At 46.3% G+C, this 22,166-nt stretch overlaps 1 protein-coding gene across 7 annotated transcripts in view; it reads left to right on the plus strand.

Moving 5' to 3' along the window:
- Positions 1-22,166, plus strand: part of dop1a (DOP1 leucine zipper like protein A) — a 38,846-nt gene that overhangs the window by 6,852 nt on the left and 9,828 nt on the right. For 2 of the 7 annotated variants that reach the window (XM_014168516.2, XM_014168523.2), the window contains exons 8-25: positions 3,087-3,196; positions 3,990-4,104; positions 4,559-4,679; positions 4,814-4,933; positions 5,179-5,284; positions 5,774-5,803; positions 8,716-8,937; positions 10,741-11,236; positions 11,467-11,774; positions 12,119-12,271; positions 12,422-12,522; positions 14,565-14,839; positions 15,109-16,383; positions 16,634-17,537; positions 19,237-19,348; positions 20,355-20,537; positions 21,089-21,214; positions 21,351-21,485. In XM_014168516.2, coding sequence (XP_014023991.1) covers positions 3,087-3,196; positions 3,990-4,104; positions 4,559-4,679; positions 4,814-4,933; positions 5,179-5,284; positions 5,774-5,803; positions 8,716-8,937; positions 10,741-11,236; positions 11,467-11,774; positions 12,119-12,271; positions 12,422-12,522; positions 14,565-14,839; positions 15,109-16,383; positions 16,634-17,537; positions 19,237-19,348; positions 20,355-20,537; positions 21,089-21,214; positions 21,351-21,485 — 4,892 coding nt within the window. The remainder of the gene's footprint in view (positions 1-3,086; positions 3,197-3,989; positions 4,105-4,558; positions 4,680-4,813; positions 4,934-5,178; positions 5,285-5,773; positions 5,804-8,715; positions 8,938-10,740; positions 11,237-11,466; positions 11,775-12,118; positions 12,272-12,421; positions 12,523-14,564; positions 14,840-15,108; positions 16,384-16,633; positions 17,538-19,236; positions 19,349-20,354; positions 20,538-21,088; positions 21,215-21,350; positions 21,486-22,166) is intronic. The other 5 variants (XM_014168530.2, XM_014168534.2, XM_014168553.2 and 2 more) reach the window with 5 other exon arrangements.

Below are 22,166 nucleotides of genomic sequence, written 5' to 3' on the forward strand. Positions count from 1 at the left end.
AATGAACATTCACGCCTAACCTACTGCCTTGTGCGCATTGCTGCGCTTATAATGTGAAGAAATAATAGTTTATCAACATTTTAAGCTCAACGTTCTGATCTGTTGCATCAGAATCATTGCTTTTTAACTTATTTTTTCATGTAGCCAAGGCCTACTGGTTGTATGAATCTATCATCCCACAACAGTCCCAGAGTCTGTTTGGAATAGGTTATTTCTTTCTTGCACAGAACGACAAGATGACCAATAGAATAGGTAAACTTTTGTACTATGGGGGATAGTAGATTGACATAGGCTAGTGATTTTGCTGTTTGTCACTCGCTCGTCTTGTTGGCTGAGGAAAAGTAAATATGGACAGTTATTCTAACATCTTCAAAGTGCACATCAGAATTTGGTAAGAACGTTGTTGCATCCTCGTCTTGCATGTTCTTTTTTATTTATTTATTTCACATTTATCTAACCAGGTAGGCCAGTTGAGAGCAAGTTCTCATTTACAACTGCGACCTGGCCAAGATAAAGCAAAGCAGTGCAACAAAAACAACACAGAGTTACACAAACAAACGTACAGTCAATAACACAATAGAAAAAATAATTGAAAAATCTATGTACAGTGTGGGAGGTAGGCAATAGAAGAGTAGGGAGGTAGGCAAAACATAGGCCATAGAGGCTAAATAATTACAATTTAGCATTAATACTGGAGTGATAGATGTGCAGATGATGATGTGCAAGTAGAGATACTGGGGTGCAAAAGAGCAAGAGGGTAAGTAATAATATGGGGATGAGGTAGTCGGGTGTGCTATTTACAGATTGGCTGTGTACAGGTACAGTGATCGGTAAGATGCTCTGACAGCTGATGCTTAAAGTTAGAGAGGGAGATATAAGACTCCAGCTTCAGAGATTTTTGCAATTCATTCCAGTTATTTGCAGTAGAGAACTGGAAGGAAAGGCGGCCAAAGGAGGTGTTGGCTTTGTGAATGACCAGTGCAATATACCTTCTGGAGCGCGTGCTACGGGTGGGTGTTGCTATGGTGACCAGTGAGCTGAGATAAGGTGGGGCTTTACCAAGCGAAGACTTACCTGGAGCCAGTGGGTTTGACGACGGATATGTAGTGAGGGCCAGCCAACGAGAGCATACAGGTCGCAGTGGTGGATAGTATATGGGGCTTTTGGTGACAAAACGGATGGTACTGTGATAGACTACATACAGTTTGCTGAGTAGAGTGTTGGGGGCTATTTTGTAGATGACATCGCCAAAGTCAAGGATCGGTAGGATAGTCAGTTTTACGAGGGTATGTTTGGCAGCATGAGCGAAGGGGGCTTTGTTGCGAAATAGGAAGCCGATTCTAGATTTAATTTTGGATTGGAGATGCTTAATGTGAGTCTGGAAGGAGAGTTTACAGTCTAACCAGACACCTAGGTATTTGTAGTTGTCCACATATTCTAGGTCAGAGCCGTCCAGAGTAGTGATGCAAGTCGGGCAGGAGGGTGCCTTGCAGCAATCGGTTGAGGAGCATGCGCTTAGTTTTACTAGCATTTAAAAGCAGTTGGAGGCCATGGAAGGAGTGTTGTATAGCGTTGAAGCTTGTTTGGAGGTTTGTTAACACAGTGTCCAAAGAACGGCTAGATGTATACAGAATGGTGTCGTCTGCTTTGCGGTGGATCAGAGAATCACCAGCAGCAAGAGCGACATCATTGATCTATACAGAGAAAAGAGTCGGCCCGAGAATTGAACCCTGTGGCACCCCCATAGGAGACTGCTAGAGGTCCGGACAACAGGTCCTCCGATTTGACACACTGAACTCTATCTGAGAAGTAGTTGGTGAACCAGGCGAGGCAGTCATTTGAGAAGCCAAGGCTATTGAGTCTTCCGATAAGAATGCGGTGATTGACAGAGTCGAAAGCCTTGGCCAGGTCGATGAAGACGGCTGCACAGTACTGTCTTTTATCGATGGCGGTTATGATATCGTTTAGGACCTTGAGCGTATAGGTCTATAACAGTTTGGGTCTAGAGTGTCTCCCCCTTTGAAGAGGGGGATGACCGCGGCAGCTTTCCAATCTTTGGGGATCTCAGACGATACGAAAGAGAGGTTGAGTAGGCTAGTAATAGGGGTTGCAACAATTTCGGCGGATAATTTTAGAAAGAGAGGGTCCAGGTTGTATAGCTCAGCTGATTTGTATGGATCCAGATTTTGCAGCTCTTTCAGAACATCACATGTCTGGATTTGGGTGAAGGAGAAGCGGGGGGGGGGGGGGTGCTCTTATTCTCCATGGACTTTAGTGTCCCAAAACTTTTTGGAATTAGTGCTACAGGAAGCAAATTTCTGTTTGAAAAAGCTAGCCTTAGCTTTCCTAACTGACTGAATATATTGGTTCCTGACTTCCCGGAGGCTATTCGATGCTAAAAGCAGAACGCCACAGGATGTTTTTGTGCTGGTCAAGGGCAGTCAAGTCTGGGGTGAATAGGAATTATTATCAAATACCATAATCGAAATGTGATTTATGTCATTCTGATCACCGTGGGTGGAAGCCCTAATTAGGTCATGCATATTGGTCCAGTATATTTCCGGTAAATTAAAGTGCTGCCGGTCAAATGTCCGGCGCCACATTTTCATAATGGAAACCCTGGTACAAACAAGCACATGCACACATACATACCACTGCATGCGTTCTGTACAACTTCGTATAGTTGAGCTGTTGGACTTTGCCTGTTGGAATGATCATCTGGCCATATATGTCTTGTGCAGTAACATGTCTTGTAGTCATATATCCCAGTGCTTATTTCTCTACTTTGTTTTGTCTTATTTGCGTCTTACTCGCTGTGGATAAAAAATGCTGGTAAGTGTCTGCTTGGCTGAGCAGGGCTCATGTTTTTACACCCAGAAAAGCTTGTTTGTTTGCTAAATGACTGGTAACTCAATCTCACCCCACCCTCTTCTCCCTTGTCTGTTGTCATATTGTGTGTGTGTGTGTGTGTGTGTGTGTGTGTGTGTGTGTGTGTGTGTGTGTGTGTGTGTGTGTGTGTGTGTGTGTGTGTGTGTGTGTGTGTGTGTGTGTGTGTGTGTGTGTGTGTGTGTGTACTGTGCTCCTAGGCTTTGACAACAATGGTGTGAGGACAGGCCCTCGCAGCTCTCGACAGAGCAACCCTGAAGACCACGCTACCCACTATTTCAATACCTACTCCAAGGACATGCTGGTCCAGGTACGACTTGTACGCACACAAACCCACCCACATACACACTCACACACAGCTATTTGCATAAATTATTATTTTCAAAGACCTCAAAGTTTGAGTGGGTCTTCTGAAAGGGAGCAAGGCCTTACATTTTTCAGCAGGTGAAATTCATACCCCTACTGCTCCCCCTCTGTGCCCCCTTTCAATCTCTAAAACTACCCCCCCCCCCACACCTACACACACACACCCTTAGGGTTTTGCCTGTAATGCTTGTAGCCCCCTTCTTCCCCACCCCTCCTAATCCCAGGGGCCTTCCCTTTGAAGCACTCCCAAAATCTGCTCCATGCCTGGGCCACGATCACACACTCACACACTATTCCCCCTTGTAATGCAGTGTCACGCTCCAACAGCATTGTCCCTTATGACGGCGGGGCCTACATGTGATGTGTCCTGTTACTCCAGGGGTTGGGACAGACAGACCAGGGCTTTAATTTGTTCATCTGCCATCTGTTCATCGACACTTGTTGGGTCTCCCCCGCTGGGAAATGGGGCTACTGCAGGGACCGTCTGTTCCGTGGGCCCCATCCCCTTCTGTGTTAGACGAGGCGTGAAATTCACACACACACACACACCGAAGGACAAAAAGAAGACTTGCTGTGGAAAATCTCCCCCGGCCCTAACACAAAAATGTAATCCCAACCAGAAACTAGATAGCTAACCAGCTGAGTCCATGTTCTGCAGTCTGTCTCGGGAGTTGCTTTGGTCGTTGTGTAGTTTTTGAATGCGTTTTGATCCAGAAGTTTTGACCCTGTGTGTGCAGGCAATGGTGGGGATCCTGCAAGGGAAGGCCCGAGGCGGGGAGGAGGAGAGCGTCCTGATGCATGACCTCAAGCCTTTCCGCATTCTCATCAGCCTGCTGGACAAACCTGAACTCGGTACGGTATATTACTACACCCATCAGATCAATGCAACACATACCATTCATGTATGTAGCTCAGTTGGTAGAGCATGGTGTTTGCAACACCAGGGTTGTGGGTTTGATTCCCACGGGGGGGCCAGCACAGAAAAAAAATGTATGAAATGTATGCATTCACTACTGTAAGTCGCTCTGGATAAGAGTGTCTGCTAAATGACTAAAATGTCAAATGAAAATGTCAAATGTCACTGTTACACACTGAATAGAACACACACAACATTTTGATCATAGTGACATTTCACAGCGGACAACTAAAATTAGCACTTCTTATTGGACAAATCCAGGTAGTCCCTCCCCGTTTCAGTCCATTCCCTTCCATTTGGTGCCTAATGACCCTTTTTCCCTGTGACTGTTCTAGATACATTTGTAAATGGACCTGATCAGTGACTGATTTGTAATCCTGTGTGTTCCAGGACCAGCCATCCTGGAGGACGTTCTGATCGAGGTGTTCAGGACATTACACACACAGTGCCGAGCAGAGCTGGACCTGCAGAACCACCACCCGTTCAGCAAGGACCATGCTCATCTCAGCAGGTTGGCCATCGTGTGCGTGTGCGTGTGCGTGTGCGTGTGCGTGTGTGTGTGTGTGTGTAACACTAAACACATGAAAAAAGCCAAAGCTTTAATAACCATTGTAAGCTAAGGGTCGCATTGATCGTTTCCCTCAGCAAACTGCGAGAGAACAAGAAAACGGCAGAGCTTATCAAAACGGCCAATCTCCTGTTCAACTCTTTTGAGCCGTACTACATGTGGGACTACATCGCTCGCTGGTTGGAGGACTGCTGCAGGTCTGTGTGTATGTGCTGCTCCATGTGTGTATGCTGACGTGGTAAGATGGCGAGATAGAACCCGAGTCGGTGTTCATTAGGCCACACCGTAGCAAAATGTTTCGCAACAGACAGTAAAGTTAAGCATTTCTTATTGGACAAGTTTTACTCCGGTTTTTTTTCCCGGGATGAACACCATCCTGTTTTGTGTTTGTAAATGGGAGAGCTGAGTTTGATGTAAACGGGTCACTCTGTCCATCTTGCAGGAAGGCAAAAAATGGACCAGGGAATGCTGGGAGCACAGAGTCCTCAGGGCTCTCATTGGTGGAGTTCTGTCAGCTGGTGGACTTCCTACTGGACATTGTGTCCTTGGTGAGACACACACACACACTTCTCACCCCGCCTTCCTTTCTCACTCAGACTATAGTCTCTCTATACAGAACAACAGCCATTGAAATATCAGCACTCATACAATACAATATTTACTAATTATAAGTCAGTTTCTGAATGTGAGTGCTAATGGCAATCCCTTATGGTGTGTGCTGTCTTTTTATCTGTGTGTGTGTGTGTGCGTGCGTGCGTGCGCGCAATGCATTAACAGGTTCTAGACCTGCCTGTCTTCTTTAGTGTCATTTCATCTTCTAGTAGAGAGAATGCTTCTCTTCATTTCCAATCTGAGTAGGTTGGAAAGCCACTGACACCTGTATTACTGTCTGTGTTTGTGGTGTGTGAGTGATTGCTTGCAGGTGTGCGTACGTGCAGATGTTTCTGTGCGTGGGTATGTTCTGTATACAAAGTGTCCTCTGGCCTGTGCTCTGCTGGCTCCTGTCTGTTCAATCTATCTGCTCTCTCTCCTTGAAGCCTACTAGAAGCATGAGGGTAATCTGCCAGGTAAAGTACTGCTGTCTCCTGCTTCTTCACCCTTCATCCCGCCTGCCTGGTTTACTATGGCTTGGATAACATTTTAGCAACGTCCCAGCAACATCCCTAAAGCCAATTTTTAATTTCTGTTATTTTTCTGGCTTTGAATATGGTTATTGTACTCCAGAGTGAGTGAAATAGGCCTGTATTATTGGGAATATGGTGGAATTTCTACCTAGTCCAATAGAATTGGGATTTTTTGGTAGGAATATACTGTATATATATTCATAGTTTGGGGGGGGATGTTGTGAAAATGAAATTTCAGCCTGGTGTGTCATTGTCCTGCATGCACAGAATAATATGCTCCCATTGCTCACATATTTTAAGAAGTAGCCTATGGCTTTTTGAACATTTCACGTTTGTTTATTCTTCATTTGCCCATTGTTTTGTTTTAGCATTACTTTTTAAAATGTCATTTGCAAAGAAAATGCCCATTACAACATTCAAGGAAAAGGTACAATGTAAGATGACAATGATTTGAGGAAGCCTGCTCATGATTAAATATTTTAGTGGGGGTTGTATTTTTCAAAGGGTCTAACCTCTTAAACTTTGACGGGCTCTGATGGCTTTTTCTAAAACAACGCATAATATTGTGTACTACCCTCATAAAATACAATGCTTTCAGAAAGTGTTCTCAACCCTTGACCTTTTCCAAATGTAGTTTTTTTTACAAAGTGGGATTAAAATTGAATTGGTTGTAATTTTTTGTCAAGGATCAACACAAAATACTCATGTCAAAGTCGAATCATTTTTTTAAATGGAAAATAAAACAATAATATATCTTGATTAGACCCCCTGAGTCAATACATGTTAGAATCACCTTTGGCAGCGATTATAGCTTTGTCTCATTCTGGGTAAGCTTTGCACACCTGTATTGTACAATATTTGCACCTTATTCTTAAAAAAATTCTTCAAGCTCTGTCAACTTGGTTGGTGATCATCGCTAGACAACCATTTTCAAGTCTAGCCATAGATTTTCAAGCCAATTTAAGTCAACTGTAACTAGGCCTCTCAGGAACATTCAATGTTATCTTGGTCAGCAACTCCATTGTAGATATGGCCTTGTGTTTTAATTTATTGTCCTGCTGAAAGGTGCATTTGTCTTCCAGTGTCTGTTGGAAAGCAGACTTAACCAGGTTTTCCTCAAGGATTTTGCCTGTGCCTAGCTATGTTCGGTTTATTTTTATCCCCCAAAAAACTCACTAGTCCATAACATGATGCAGCCGCCTCCATGCTTCAAAATATGAAGAGTGGTATTCGGTGATGGGTTGTGTTGGATTTGCCCCAAACATCATGCTTTGTATTCAGGACAAAAAGTTAATTTCTTTGCCACATTTCTTGCAGTATTACAAGTGCCTTATTAAAAACAGGATGCATGATTTGGAATATTTATGTTTTGTACAAGCTTTAGTATTTTGGATTTATGTTAGTGTTAGAGCTGCACTCAGTTATCTCCTATCACAGCCATTAAACTCTGTAACTGTTTTAAAATCACCGTTGGCCTCATGGTAATATCCCTGAGGGTTTTCCTTCCCCTCTGGCAACTGATTTGGGAAGAGCACCTGTATCTTTGTAGTGAGTGTAAAATGAATAACTGACACCATTCTCAGAGGGATATTCGAATGTCCGTTTTTTTTATTTTACCCATCTACCAATAGGTGCCTTTCTTGGCAAACCATTGGAAAACCTCCCTGGTCTTTGTGGTTGAATCTGTGCATGACCTTAGATAATTGTACAGAGATGGGGTAGTTGTTTAAAACGCATGTTAAACACTTATTGCACACAGTGAGTCCATTCAAGGGTTGAATTCTTATTGACTCAAGACATTTCAGCTTTTCATTTTTAACCAATTTGTAAACATTTCTAAAAGCAGACTGGACCAGGATTTCCTCTAGGATTTTGCCAGTGCTTAGCTATATTCCATTTATTTTTATTAACAAAAAGACCTCCCTAGTCCTAGCCAGTGACACAATCTCAATGCAGGCTGTAACACAACAAAATGTGGAAAAAGGGCTGTGAATACTTTCTGAAGGCACTATACATTTTAAGTTTCAAAACTGTAAGTCCTACAAGCACATGCTTAGTACTGTTAGAAAGGTAAGAACTGTTGGATTCTGATTAAAGAAAAACAGTGTGTCTACTACAGAGCCCGAGATGCAGCAGGCAAGAAAAAAAGAAAGAAATGTAACAGTTTTTTGCCTTGCCTTCATTTTTTGTCTTGATGGAATGATATACAATGCCTTCAGAAAGTATTTATACCCCTTGACTTATTCCACATTTTGTTGTTTACGCCTGAATTCAAAATGGATTATATCGATTTTTTTTTTTTCTTCTCTCGCCCATTTACACACAATACCCCATAATGGCAAAGTGAAAACATGTTCATAGAATGTGTTGCAAATTTATTGAAAATGAAATACAGAAATATATCTCATTGACATAAGTATTCAGACACATTTGATTTTTTTTGCATTCAGTTATACAACCTTTCCCTCCTTGGGGCGGGGGTACCCCCCCTCCCCAACTCATTGGACGCTGTACTGGGTCCAAAACAACCACATTATTTCTCTAATATGTAGACTTATTTTAAAGAACCGAGGCTAAACACAGCGTTGTACTGATAACTAATAATAATAAATAACTAATATAGATTCGGATTTTAATTACATCATTCTCCAACAAAAGCTTTCTCAGACATACTTGATGCTGCCTATTTATTTTATTACGTTTATTCGACAGGGACTATTTACAGTTAAAACACAAATCAGGTAATGTGATGCATTGTACCAGATGAATCTAGGCATCTAATTTCCATATCCAATCACCAGGCGACTCCCCTATTCTCCAGAACCCTCTCACCCTCCTCTTCCTCCTCCCTTCAGGAGACCTACATAGAGATCCAGACGGAGCACCTTCCCCAGCTGCTGCTGCGTATGGTGTCTGCCCTGACCTCTCACCTCCCGGCCCTGGGCCTTGGGGAGCTCACCCACTGCCTGCGCCTCTGCTCCAAGATCCTCAGCAAGGTGCAGCCCCCCCTGGTGTCCCCCCTGTCCCTGCCCACGGGCCCCCTCGCCTCCACAGTCTCTGCTAAGGAGGAGAAACGGGTAAGAAGTACTGAGATGGTGCCCCAGCCCGGGACACCTATAGGAGTTAGATTAACCTTGGTTGTTACAGCCAGAGCATATTCTATAGCTTTTGTTGTTTATGTGTGAGGTTTTTTAATCATTATATGCATATGTAAAATGCATGTAAAATAGATGCTTAGATTTATGATGAATCAATATTTTGTCCAGGTAATAAGGATAATCTATAGGCTACCTTTTCATGACATAACCAACTGTCTATCCTGACTTACGCTTTTAACCCAGTTCCATTTGCTCCTGTAAAGCTTTTGGTGGTGATGAATGAGCTTTAATCATGACCTCTGCCAAGTCTGAAAGCATCCTGTTGTCATCCTAGTTCTTCCCTGCCTTCACACAGTTTGCTTTAGCATATTGTCTCTGAGCGTTTGGTTGATCATAAAAGAACATGGTTCCTTTTATCTCTGAACAGTATGTGAAATCCATGCGAAGGTTAAATCGTTTTTGCCTTTTGTCTTTGTCCAGCAGAGATGAAATGGAACCAAATTACATTCAAAGCAAACATACATCCCCCCCCTACACACCCACGTTCATTGATTCTCACTTTGAAAATTAAAACTTTGTCCATATTTCAGTTCCACGCTGATGACTGACTACCTTTGATAGTACACGAATGTCACTTCTTTCACTTCCTGCCAAATGAAGTCATCAGAGCAGGGCTCCTCTGTTGTTGACCTAGCAGAGACGACAGCAGTTTGGTCTGCTTCCCTCGCCCTCAAAAACATAAACAACCATCCAAGGCCCTCATGGTGTCCCCTGGTCCCAGAGCTGGCCCCCACCCATCTACCCCCTCAATTTGGCTGGGTGGTCCCCGCTCCAGGACTGGAGGGTAGCTGGAGAACTGTCCCTCCCTCTCTCCCCAGACAGAGGTGTTAGAAGCTGGGATCAGTCTACTTTCTCTCCCCCCCGCTGCCCCCCCTGTCTGTTACCTGGCGGTCTGGTAGAGTGTTTCAGTGCTCATTAAGGCTTGACTAAAAGCTGACAGAATCCTAGGCTGGAGGTAGAGGCATGGGAGAGGTGCAGGGGAGGGGGGCACATAGAGACACACACAAGTGGTAACTAACAAACAGCTGAGCCCCTCTTTCTCTCTGAGGAGGATCAGCCTACCCTATGGTTTCCCCTTGGGTCTGTCTGCTCCATTGGTGTGGAAGGCTTCCTTCCCTCCCTTCCGCTCTATCCATCCCCTTCCTCCTGTTCTCCAGCTACCCTCCTGGGGACATTTACAGAACGTAGTTTGCCATCTGAGTCCTGGCGCCAGAATGTGTAGCCTCAGCCCGCTGCACTGCATGCTGGGAATGCCCTGGGGCTGTCTTGTGGCATGGCAATGTGGGAGTGGGGCTGTCTGTCGATCTGTCCTAAGCTGACTGGCATGATGCAGGAAGGGAGCTGTATGTAGGGTGTAGTAGAGGAGTCCATTCAGTTTGGGGCAACAGCTGTGAACTTCCCTGTCTGTGCTGTGGGTGCCCAAGGTGGGGGGGGGGTCTGTCAGGGAGTGTCTGTGCTTAGAAATCCTCTCCCTCCTAATCTCCTGAGAGACCTGCACTCTTATCTTGACCTGATGCACTTTGGTCCCCACTGACCATCCTAAAACAGGCCTGGTTAGAATGATTAGGATCCCTGCCCTTGTTACACGGTCAATTTGTTCACTGCAGGGTACTGTTTTCGGTTTCCAGCTTTTTTTAACACGGACGCCTTTTGTTTCCACTCCTGTTATGTATTGTTGCTGTCTCTGTTTGACCTCTTCTTCTTCCTGCTCTCTCTCCCCAGCCCTTGCCCTCTACTCTGGAGCTCCCCAGCGGCGAGGTGTTTGAGACAGGGGAGAACCCCAACAGCTCTCGCTCCTCCGAGAATGGCTTCACAGACTTTGTCCAGTACCAGGCCTCTGAGGAACCAGCTCCCGCTCTGCCTTCCCTTAAGATGGGCTGCAGCAGCACCCTCCCAGCCTCCCAGAACAAGCCGCAGGACAAGCCTGTCATGCAGTGCTGCCTGGAGCACTTCCAGCACTTCCTCTCCCGCCTGGTCACCCTTTACATCACCCCGGGGATGGTAGAGGGAGCTGGGGGCGAGAGGAGCGATGTGGTGCGAGCGGAACCAGAGGGCGGTGTCCAGCACAATGGGCGTGATGTGGTTGAGGTCCCGGGGCAAAGAGAGTGTCTGGCGGCCTTTACTGCTGCCTGCCAGCTCTTCCTGGAGTGCTCCAGCTTCCCTGTCTACATCGCCGAGGGCAACCTCAAGTCAACGCCCTCGCCTAAGGAGCAGACTGGTAAGACAGACAGACAGACTGACCACGTTTGAGTTACTGTACAGGCTCTGTGCAGATTAACAGATTTTCACTATGGCTGGAGAAGCGTTTAACTACATTTCAGTTTAATATGATAATCCTATACCCTTCTCCATATGTTAAGCATATGGTCTCTCCCCTTTGTGTTAGATGAGCACGTCTGGACTTCAGCTATTTACTGTTGTATGTCTTCTCCCCTTCTCTCAATACAGTATCGTTTCTATTCTATCCTGCAGACAGCAAGCAGATGTGTCCTGCCGTGTGGCTGCAGACCCTGATGGACGCCTGCTGCCTGGCCAGTGACTTTAGCGTCCAGGGCGTGGCCATCTCCCTGGTCATGGACCTGGTGGGCCTCACCCAGTCTGTCGCCATGGTCACCGCCGAGGGCAGCATCGCCGGCGGCAACCCCGACTCCACCCAGCCCATGAGCCCCAGCCAGGGCCGCGTTGCTGTGGTGATCAGGCCCCCACTCACGCAGGGAATCCTGAAGTACATCGCAGAGAAGACGGACTTCTTCAAGGTAAGTTGCAGGGAGGAGATTTGTGGCTTATTTGCATCTGATATGGTTGAGATGTTTAGAGGTGGTTCAGTACAGAGAACACAGAATGTAGCTCAGCATGATAAATGGAAGAAACTTTTGATCTCTTCGCCATTGCTCACCATGGTAAATGGTCGAAATTGATGTTGATAAATCTGTTTTTCAGCATGATAAATGGTAGAAACGTATATGTTGATGAATACATTTTTCAGCATGATAAATGGTAATAAACCTATGCTAAGAAATCTCTCTGTTGCTCACCATGATACATCTTGGAAGCTTTAGATAATTCTCTAACACTTCCTCCTTCCCCCTCACCTCTCCAGAGTGTGGCCCTTATCCTGTGGGGACAGCTGGGCGAGAGGACCCCTCAGCACCACCAGCGCAGTGTGGAGCTCTTCTACCAGCTCCACAACCTGGTGCCCTCCTCCAGCACCTGTGAGGACGTCATCAGCCAGCAACTCATGCACAGAGACAAGGTTGGTCAGCGCCGTACATATGCAGTCAGACACATAGGAACACGCACAGCTTCACCGTATGCTTGTAAGAATTCTGTATGCCTGAAGGAATTTGCTCCGACACACACGCGTTCCACACACGTCATGTAAGATTTCTGTGTGTTTTCTCAGAAAATCCGTCTTGAAGCCCATGTGAAGTTCTCTGTGCTTTGGCATCTGACCAGAGACTTGAACATCACCAAGTCTTCCCCTTTCAACCGCACCTTTGACAGGTAGGCCTTCCCTCTCTATTGACGCCCCACTGTAAAGTTTGGTTTTGTCAGGGGTGGACAAAACAGCTGCTAATATATTCATGTAATACATGTCTCACTCTTTTTCTGTCTCTCTCTCTCACACACACGCACGCTCACATACCGTTCGGACGCTACAGATGTTTTTGCGAGAGTACCGATTTTCGGGATGGCTCATGGTCCGACAAACACCACTGTAGCTCGGCCACCTTCCACCACAGATGCGGATGGCCGACATTGGATGGATTGAGATGCAGCCCATGCAAAAAACATGTCTCTAGCATAATCTGACCGATTTTGATAGGGACTTTTTTTAAATGATGTTACTTAGATTGACGCTCGGTGGATTATTAATATACACCATCACAATAAATCCATTAAGAAAAGTGATATGAATTAAATGTATTTCAGAAGGACTGAATAGCATAGAATGGCAGCCTAGGCTGTCGACTAGTTCATTGAGCAGACAAGATGTGCTTATAATTCCCAAACCATTATTTTATAATATATTATTTTAGAGTTATACGAATATAATAGATTTTAGCTGAATAAAATAGAAAGGACATTTTCCCCAAACGATTATTGAGCGAGTAGGTACATGGAGGTCCTATACGCTTGATTTAGAGTTATTTGGCAACTTTAACTGTGAATGATTGTTTTTGATTTAGAGTGGTGCCATTATCAGCTAGGCAGGAACAGGGGCAGGGGAAAACAGACAAGTAATCTATATGCACTCTAATAGGGAATGGAGGATTCGCTTTCCCATGGTTCCTTTTTCAATCATGCCGGGTAGGCTACTCCGGTTGTAGGCTACAGCGGGATTGCATGTAGAAATTTGTGGGCTTATAAGAATTTATTTCACTCCACGCATTAACCAGCTCAAACTATGTATGCCAGACTCCAGCCCTGTCCTTGCAAGCTACCCAGTGCTTAATTTGGTAACGGACAGTAGCCCACTTAAGCCACAAAATCGAAAACCAAGTGAAATCTATTCGGGAACATCGATAGTAAACCCCCACCCCCCTTTGCCCTCAGAACAGCCTCAATTCGTTGGGGCATGGAATCTACAAGGTGTCAAGTGTTCCACAGGGATGCTGGCCCATGTTGAATCCAATGCTTCCCACAGTTGTCAAGTTGTCTGGATGTCCTTTGGGTGGTGGGCCATTCTCAATCTGAATGGGAAGCTGTTGAGTGTGTGAACCCCAGCAGCGTTGCAATTCTTGACACCAACCAGTGCGCCTGGCACATACTACCATACACTGTTCAAAGGCACTTAAATCTTTTGTCTTGCCCATTCACCCTCTGAATGGCACACATACATAATCCATGTCTCTATTGTCTTGAATCTTAAAAATCCTTCTGTAGCCGGTCCCCTCCCCTTCATCTACACTGATTTGAAGTGGATTTAACAAGTGACATCAATAAGGGATCATGGATTTACCTGGTCAGTCTGTCATGGAAAGAGCAGGTGTCCTTAATGTTTTGTACACTCAGTGTATGTTTAAGCTTTAAGATAGCCTTAGGCAGAGCTATATGTGTTGTATAACAAAACAAAATAATTATTTTGACGCTTTTTTGAGGGGCTTGGGTTCATATATATGTACATATTCTTATTTGTTCCTTTACACTTGTGTGTATTAGGTAGTTGTTGTGAAATTGTTAGATTACTTGTTAGATATTACTGCACGGTCGGAACTAGAAGCACAAGCATTTCGCTACACTCGCATCAACATCTGCTAACCATGTGTATGTATGCATCAACTACAGAGCGGAGAATAGGAGGAGATTATTGTGACTCAGCGGTCACATGGATTCTGACTGCGGTAATGACTCATGACTGCCGGTGTGGTGGTAATACAGCCATGGCAACAGCCCTACACACGTATATACACACACAAACAGACACGCTACCCCTTTGCCATTACAAATGAATATCTTCTGTCTTCTCTCTCTCTCTCTCTCTCTCTCTCTCTCTCTCTCTCTCTCTCTCTCTCTCTCTCTCTCTCTCTCTCTCCCCCTCCCAGGTCTCTGTTCATCATGCTGGACAGTCTAAGTTACTGGGATGCGTCGGCCAGTGCAGTGGGCCGGGCCTGGCTCAACCAGGTGCTCCAGAGGCACGACATCGCCCGGGTCCTGGAGCCCCTCCTGCTGCTGCTGCTGCACCCCAAGACTCACCGTGTGTCCATCCAGCGCGTCCAGGCCCAGCGCCACTGGGCCCAGGCGTTCCCTAACCACAACACACAGTCCGAACAGGACCCCTCAGAACCCATCTACATGAGGGACTCGGGAATCTGTGAGAGTGAGTAGAGGGGAGACACAGGTTAGAATGGTAGTGGACAGGACAGCCATGGTCGCGAAGAGATACAGGGCAGTGCAGGCTTTTGTTCCAGCACTAATAGATTCAACACTCATCTCATGATTGTTTAATGTTGGGCTGGAAGAAAAGTCTATAGCTCTAAAGGATCAGTGTCGTTTGGTGAACGTTGGTTTGGAGTGAATCTAGTTCAAGGTTCATTTCGACTCTGTAATTTATTTGCATAAACAGTATGTCACATCTTCTTCTCTCAGACTTCAGCCAGATGCCAGGGGACTCTCTGAAGTCAGGGCTCCGAGGGCTGCCATTGGGTGACATGGAGCCCTTCTGCCTGACAGTCAACCCTCTGAGTGACAGCCTGTCCCTGCTCAGCCTGAGCAGTGAGAACCTGGTGCTGAGCGGTGACTGCCATCCTCCTGACCAGCAGGGGGAACCCCACCACCATTGCTCTGAGTCCAGCGGCTCGCACTCCTCCTCCATAGACAATGGCAGCTTCGAGGAGCCAGACGGCACCTGCAGCACAGTGAACGGATGTGGTTCCGACCAAGTCCCTGTCCTTATAGAGTCAGACAGTATGGTTCCTGATGAGGAGGATTCACTAGAAGAGGCTGTGTTGTCAGTGTTAAATGAGTTGATAGACAGGGTGGTGGGTATGGGAGAGGAGGAGGGGCCACCTGAATCGCCGTCCCCCCCTGAAGAGTGGGCGCAGACGGACTCCGATAGCTCCTCGTCAGATACGCCGACCGGTCTTCGGCTCGATTCGGGCCCCCACACCCCCTCTCACCGCCTCGAGATGTTAGCGGGTGGCACCCTGGGGTTCTTCCATGTCACCCCACCGGACCAGACAGGAGAGGAGGGGGAGAGGCACCATGAGGGCATCACTCGCCACAGCTCGTCCCCCTCCATCGTGACCCTACCAGACAGCTCGGGCCTTGCCACCCCTCATGACCGGAGCCTCCGTTTGGACGTTGTGGACCTGCGGGCCCGTAAGCGCTCCCACAGCAGCACCCAGCTCAGCCTCAAGGGTAAGATCATGGAGCGTCTGCAAGACAAGTCCCCCGGCGCCAAGCCCAAGGTGAAGAAGAGCAAGAGGAAGGAGAGGCAGAGGAAAGCCCTGCAGGCCGAGAAGCTCCGGCCGCCCAGCATCTTCTTCGGAGACAGCCTGGATCTGGAGAACTGGTATAGCTGCGGAGAAGGTGAGGTGTCCGAGATCGAGAGTGACACCGGCTCGCCCTGTGGGGGCGGAGATGTGAGCGGGGACAATGGTCCGAACGGGAGAGTGGGGCGTAGAGCTTCCGCCTCGCCACCTCGGTTCAACATCCACCCCCTCTACCAGCACGTGCTGCTCTACCTGCAGCTGTACGACTCATCCCGCACGCTGCACGCCCTTTCGGCCATCGCCGCTATGCTGCGGGCGGCGCCATCGGACTTCGTGGACGCCATCTCCACCACCAGCATCAACAACACCTACACACCCCAGCTGTCACTGCTGCAGAACCTGCTGGCACGCCACCGCGTCTCCGTCATGGGCAAGTCATATTTAATTTTTTTATGCATTAAAAAACAGATTAAGACACTTAAGCACAAATGAACTAAAGGGGTAAAATGTATGCCGGAGGTGTAACACATTACGCTGATTCTAAGTTGCGCTGGATAAGAGCTACTAGATGACTAAAATGTCAATGTAAAATGTACACAAAGACCCTAAAAACCATACAATCTAAAGTTTTCTTATTAGAATGTAAAATAATGTGTTGTTCAATCTCCTTCTCCTCCCAGGTAAGGACTTCTACTGCCCCATCTCCCAGGACAGCCACTCCCACTCGTTCCGCAGCGCCATGTTCCTAGAGATCATCATCTCCCTCTGCCTCTACTTCCTGCGCTCCTACTACTCTGCCCACGTGGGCACGGCCGCCACCGACCTGGCGGGCAACCGGGCCATGCAGCTGACCAGCTTGGAGGTCCTCACCCTCCTCTTCAGCGAGCTGTCCAAGGTGACCGGCGGCTCGGCCAAAGGCTTCGCCAGCTTCATCAGCGACGTGCTGTCCAAGTGTAAGGTCCAGAAGGTGGTGCTCCACTGCCTGCTCTCCTCCATCTTCTCGGCCCAGAAGTGGCACGAGCAGCGGGCGGCCGGCGTCAACGTGACCTCCCAGGAGGAGGGTCTCTCAGAGGACAGTGTCATCAACCTCTCAGAAGATCAGATGGACGGCTGCAGCGCCGTTCAGTCCCAGCTGCTGAGGCTTCTCCAGAGCCTGGTGGTGCTGGAGCACAGGGTCCTAGTGCCCGCCGAGGAGGGGGGCGACGGGGGGCCCGTGGTCATCCCAGGGGGTGTAACATTAGGGAGTGTAACGTTAGGGACGGGTAGCGGGGCAGGTTCGGGCTTCGAACTGCTGGGAGGCGAGGTGGAGCACATGAACCCACAGCAGCCAATGACGTCGCTGCAGTACCTTCACGGGCAGCCTATCACGGCGCAGGGCATGTTCCTGTGTGCGGTGATCCGGGCGCTGCACCAGCACCATGCGTGTAAGATGCACCCGCAGTGGATCGGCCTGATCACGGCCACGCTGCCCTACATGGGCAAGGTACTGCGTAGGGTGGTGGCCTCGGTCACACTGCAGCTCTGTAGGAACCTGGATAACCTCATTCAACAGTACCGCTATGAGACTGCCATCACAGACACCAGGTAACTGCTATAGGATAGTTTCTTATAAGCCAATATGGGCTAGGCATTTGAAATGGTGCTGAGACATCTATATCCAACCATCCATCCATCAGTACTGGTTAGCCATTATAAACCCACACCACTGCTACCTTTGTCGTCCGCAGGACGATGGGATAGTGGCTGTATTGAAGGGTTTGTGTGTGTTTTAGGTCTACCTACTTAAGTTGAATGCACTGATTGTGAGTCACTCTGGATAAAAGTGTCTGATAAATAAGTGGAAAAATTGTTATTCCAGGATCTGGTGTGAAGGCAATTGCAAGCAGATTGTCAGTAACGAGGTTTCCATCCAACCATTTCATGAATTACCTGAAGTCACGACCGGGCTAATGGAAACAGGAAATGTTGGGACAATTTCTTAAATGTCGGGGGACAATTTGTTGATTCGACATGGTGGGACCTTTTTGTGTCAGTAAAATGTGGATTTATGCGCAAATATTTGATATAATAACCAAAGTAAACTTGGAGTCACGCAATGATATTTTGTGTGGTCCTCCCACTACGACTCGGAGAAAGCATGCAGTTTATTAGGCTATAGATAAAATAAGTTATGATGAACTTCAAAAGGTTGTGAAGGTGCACGGTGATGAGCTTGCTGCGCCTTTACAATAAATATCAATGGTCTTATTCTGGTGACATGATAATCGATGCTTGGCTCCATAATAATAATAATCAATGCTTTTTCTGCATAATAATGTCATCATATAGGTATCTGCAAACTGTTGTCTACAGCGCACGTGCCAAGACCATAGTGGGCACATTTGCTATTTAACGCAACTTTTTTGTGACAAAACCATCGGTACAGTTGAAAATTAGATGGTGACACATTGAACTGTATATTTCTATTCGGTACTTGAACATTTTAAAGGGATAGTGGCAATGAAGCCCTTTATCTATTTCCCCAAAATCAGATGAACTCGTGGATAACATTTTTGTCTGTCTCTGCATCCAGTATGAAGGAAGTTAGAGGTAGTTTTGTGAGCCAATGCTAACTAGCGTTAGCGCAATGACTTGAGCGCTACAGGAACACCTGGCATGCTTGCTGTTCCCATAGACTTCCAGTCATTGCGCTAACGCTAGTTTGCAACTTCCTTCAAACTGCAAACAGAGACATAAAAATGGTATCCTCAAGTTCATCTGGCTCTGGGAAAGTAGATAAAAGGCTTCATTTGCAAAATCTCAAACCATCCCTTTTAGAAGAAAAAAACGTACCTTTTTATGTGCTCTACTTCATCATTCATGCATTTTTATCCACAGCAAGTCAGTTTGGTGGAAGCGCCACTGGTGGGAAAATACACATGTTATTTTATGCAGATTTCTGAGTGTTTGCCTGAAAATCTATCGCCAATTGGATGAACCTAGCTAGTGAAGTGAAATATTTGTATGAGTATGAATTGGTTAATTTAAGTACATATCCATGGCAATAGATTTACAGCTGCTTTGTAGCAGAGGGAATGTTTGTAAGAAATGAGTTGAGTGATGCTGCCACAAGATGGCTCTCTTGACCAGCAGTTGCCTCAATTACCCACCTTTGACTAATACCTTTGTAGATTCTACATTGTTGCTGTATATTCTATGACAACATGAATTGTTTATGGCAAAATAGTTTTTTCTACCAAATGATGACTATTCATTTATACTTTCCCCACTATCCCTCTTCCAGACCTCAGTGGATGGCCCTGTGCATCCCCCCAGATTTGATTCTTACAGTACTGGAAGGAGTGACGGCCATCATCCACTACTGTCTACTGGACCCATCCTCCCAGTATCACCAGGTGAGGACACTAGTCAGCCACGCTGCACTGCCAAGTAGACAGACATGTCATATCTGCATTGATTTAATGCTAATGTCACTTATTTACACATCGATAGACCTCCTTCATTGCATGCACGCACTCTGATGACTCATTCCTCCCTACATCTTCTCAGAGACCTATGTGTGCTTGTTCTTTTACATCACTTTGTGTATTTTGTATATGAGTATGTATTTTACTCTGTCACAGGATTTGCGTGTGCTGACAGTGCCTAATGGAAGTCTGCACACTGCTTGCACAGTCATCACATTTTGCTGCCTTAAAATTGTATTTAAAGAGGATTACATTTTCCGTACAGATCTACACAACCTACTACAGCATTTTCAAAATTATAGGACATTTTCCCAAATTAATAAATACACAATCAAGACATCGTATTTTTTTATGTCTTCACACTCCATAGTTAATACTTGGTGGAACCACCATTGGCAGCCATTACAGCTGTAAATCATTCTGAGTAAGATTTGACCAACTTTGCGCTTAGGGCAACATATATCCATTGTTATTGTCAAAATTGCTCAAGCTCAGTATATTTGGTTGGGAGTCATTGATTGACAGCAATATTCAAACCGTGATTGCTATTATCATGGCTATTGTGGTAGCAGCATCAAGTTATGGGTATGCTTGTCACCGGCAGGGACTTAGGAGTTTGTCATGATCAAAATGTAGTTTTCTGAAAACCGAGCCCTGGGATAGAGTTTTATTTTTCAGTGAGACAATTACACAAGTTTTAATGCTGAAGACACACCAGAATGGCTTTCCAAGAGGTGGTGAGTGTTCCCGAATAGTCCAGTGTCAGTGAAAATCTGCTTGGAAATGTAGAGACAAGGTTTGAATATTGCTGTCCATCAATGACTCACAACCACATTTATTGAGCTTGAGCAATTAAAAAAAAAATGGCTGCCAAAGGTGCTTCCACCAACTTTCACTAGTGACTGTATCTCCATGTCCCTGTCTCTCCTCTCAGCTGCAGGTGAGTGTGGATCAGAAGCACCTGGCGGAGGCTCGCTCAGGGATCCTGTCCATCCTCCACACCATCATGTCCTCCGTCACCCTGCTGTGGAGCGTCCTGTACCAGGCCGACAGCTCTGACCGGCCAGCCGCCGCCTCCGCTGCATCCACTTCCAACATCAACCTGGGATCCACCAAGGTACTGCATCTACACCCTGACCCTAAGCCTTTTCACAGTACTGAATTGAACTAAGGCGAGCCAAACCAAGCTGTACTGAGCTGCTCTGGTTACTCATCCATCCATAGTTGCTGGAACTGTGCTGAAATGTACAATGTGATAATAGCCAGCACAGTTCAGTCTGGGTCGACACGATACTGTGAAAAGAGTGCCTGTAGTTGATACCTAGATCAGTGTTCTTCAATATAATCAAATCTAAGTTTTTTGGTAGTGTACCTAGTATAGCCGGTGTTATAGCAGATGCAGCAAAATGCTTATGCTGCTAGCTCATAACTATCCTGCTCCTGGGCACCCTACAGGGTGTGCAGGCTTTTGTTTCAGCCCAGTACTCCTGATTTTGAGGATTCGGCTAAGTATCCATTAGCGCTGGACTGGAACAAAAGCCTGCACAACATGTGGGTTTCCCCCAGGACAATAACATTGTTGAAGGAGGATGGACCGTCCACTGCCCGTTGGCCTGGTCTTATTTCTGACACTGCATAGAGCGCTCAATCTTTCCTCTTTCTCCTCAGAACTTGCGTCAGCAGATCCTGGAGCTGCTAGGCCCCATCTCCATGAACCACGGAGCCCACTTCATGGCAGCTATCGCCTACGTGTGGAACGAGAGGAAGCAGGTCAAAACCACTGCCGCTTACAAGGTAAGCTCCAGAAATCAACATGGCAGAAACCCTTACCAAACACACACATTTTGTGTTATTAGTGTGGTTAATGGCAGGGCGCAGAGGTCTCTTACCTTGTCTTTGTCCATGTTCACGCACGTGTGTGTGTGTGTAGGTGATCCCCACTGCCAGTGAGGAGCAGCTGTTGCTGGTGGAGCTGGTACGGTCGGTCAGCGCCATGCGGACTGAGACCGTGATGCAGACGGTCAAAGAGGTCCTGAAGCAGCCGCCGGCCATCGCCAAAGAGAAGGTTGGTGCTGCGGTCTCACAATAGCCTGGAATCTAAACTGGCATGCTCTGTTTTACCATTGGAACAAAGCATATTCGTTTCCCAATACATACCCTTAGAACACACTGTGCTACGCTAACCTTGTTACAGTTTATGACTATATACAAAGCTGCACGACTCCTAGCCTCCTGCTTGCGTTAGTCCTAATTCACCCTAATGCAGGTCCTCTGTTACTATTACATGTTACTATTAAGCTGGGACTGAGAGATTTAAAAACAGCTTCTATCTCAAGGCCATCAGACTGCTAAACAGTAATCACTAAGTCAGAGAGGCTGCTGCCTACATTGAGACCCAATCACTGGACACTTTAATAAATGGATCACTAGTCACTTTATACAATGCACTCTAAATAATGCCACTTAAATAATGTTTACATATCGTACATTACTCATATCACATGTATATACTGTATTTTATACCATCTATTGCACCTTGCCTTTGCCACTCGGCCGTTGCTCATCCATATACTTATATGTACATATTCTCATTCACCCCTTTAGATTTGTGTGTATTGGGTAGTTGGGGAATTGTTAGATTACTTGTTAGATATTTCTGCGCTGTCGGAACTAGAAGCACAAGCATTTCGCCAGACTTGCATTAACATCTGCTAACCGTGTATGTGACCAATACAATTTGATTTTG

Source organism: Salmo salar, chromosome ssa02 (genome assembly GCF_905237065.1).
Source record: "Salmo salar chromosome ssa02, Ssal_v3.1, whole genome shotgun sequence".
NCBI lineage: Eukaryota > Metazoa > Chordata > Actinopteri > Salmoniformes > Salmonidae > Salmo > Salmo salar.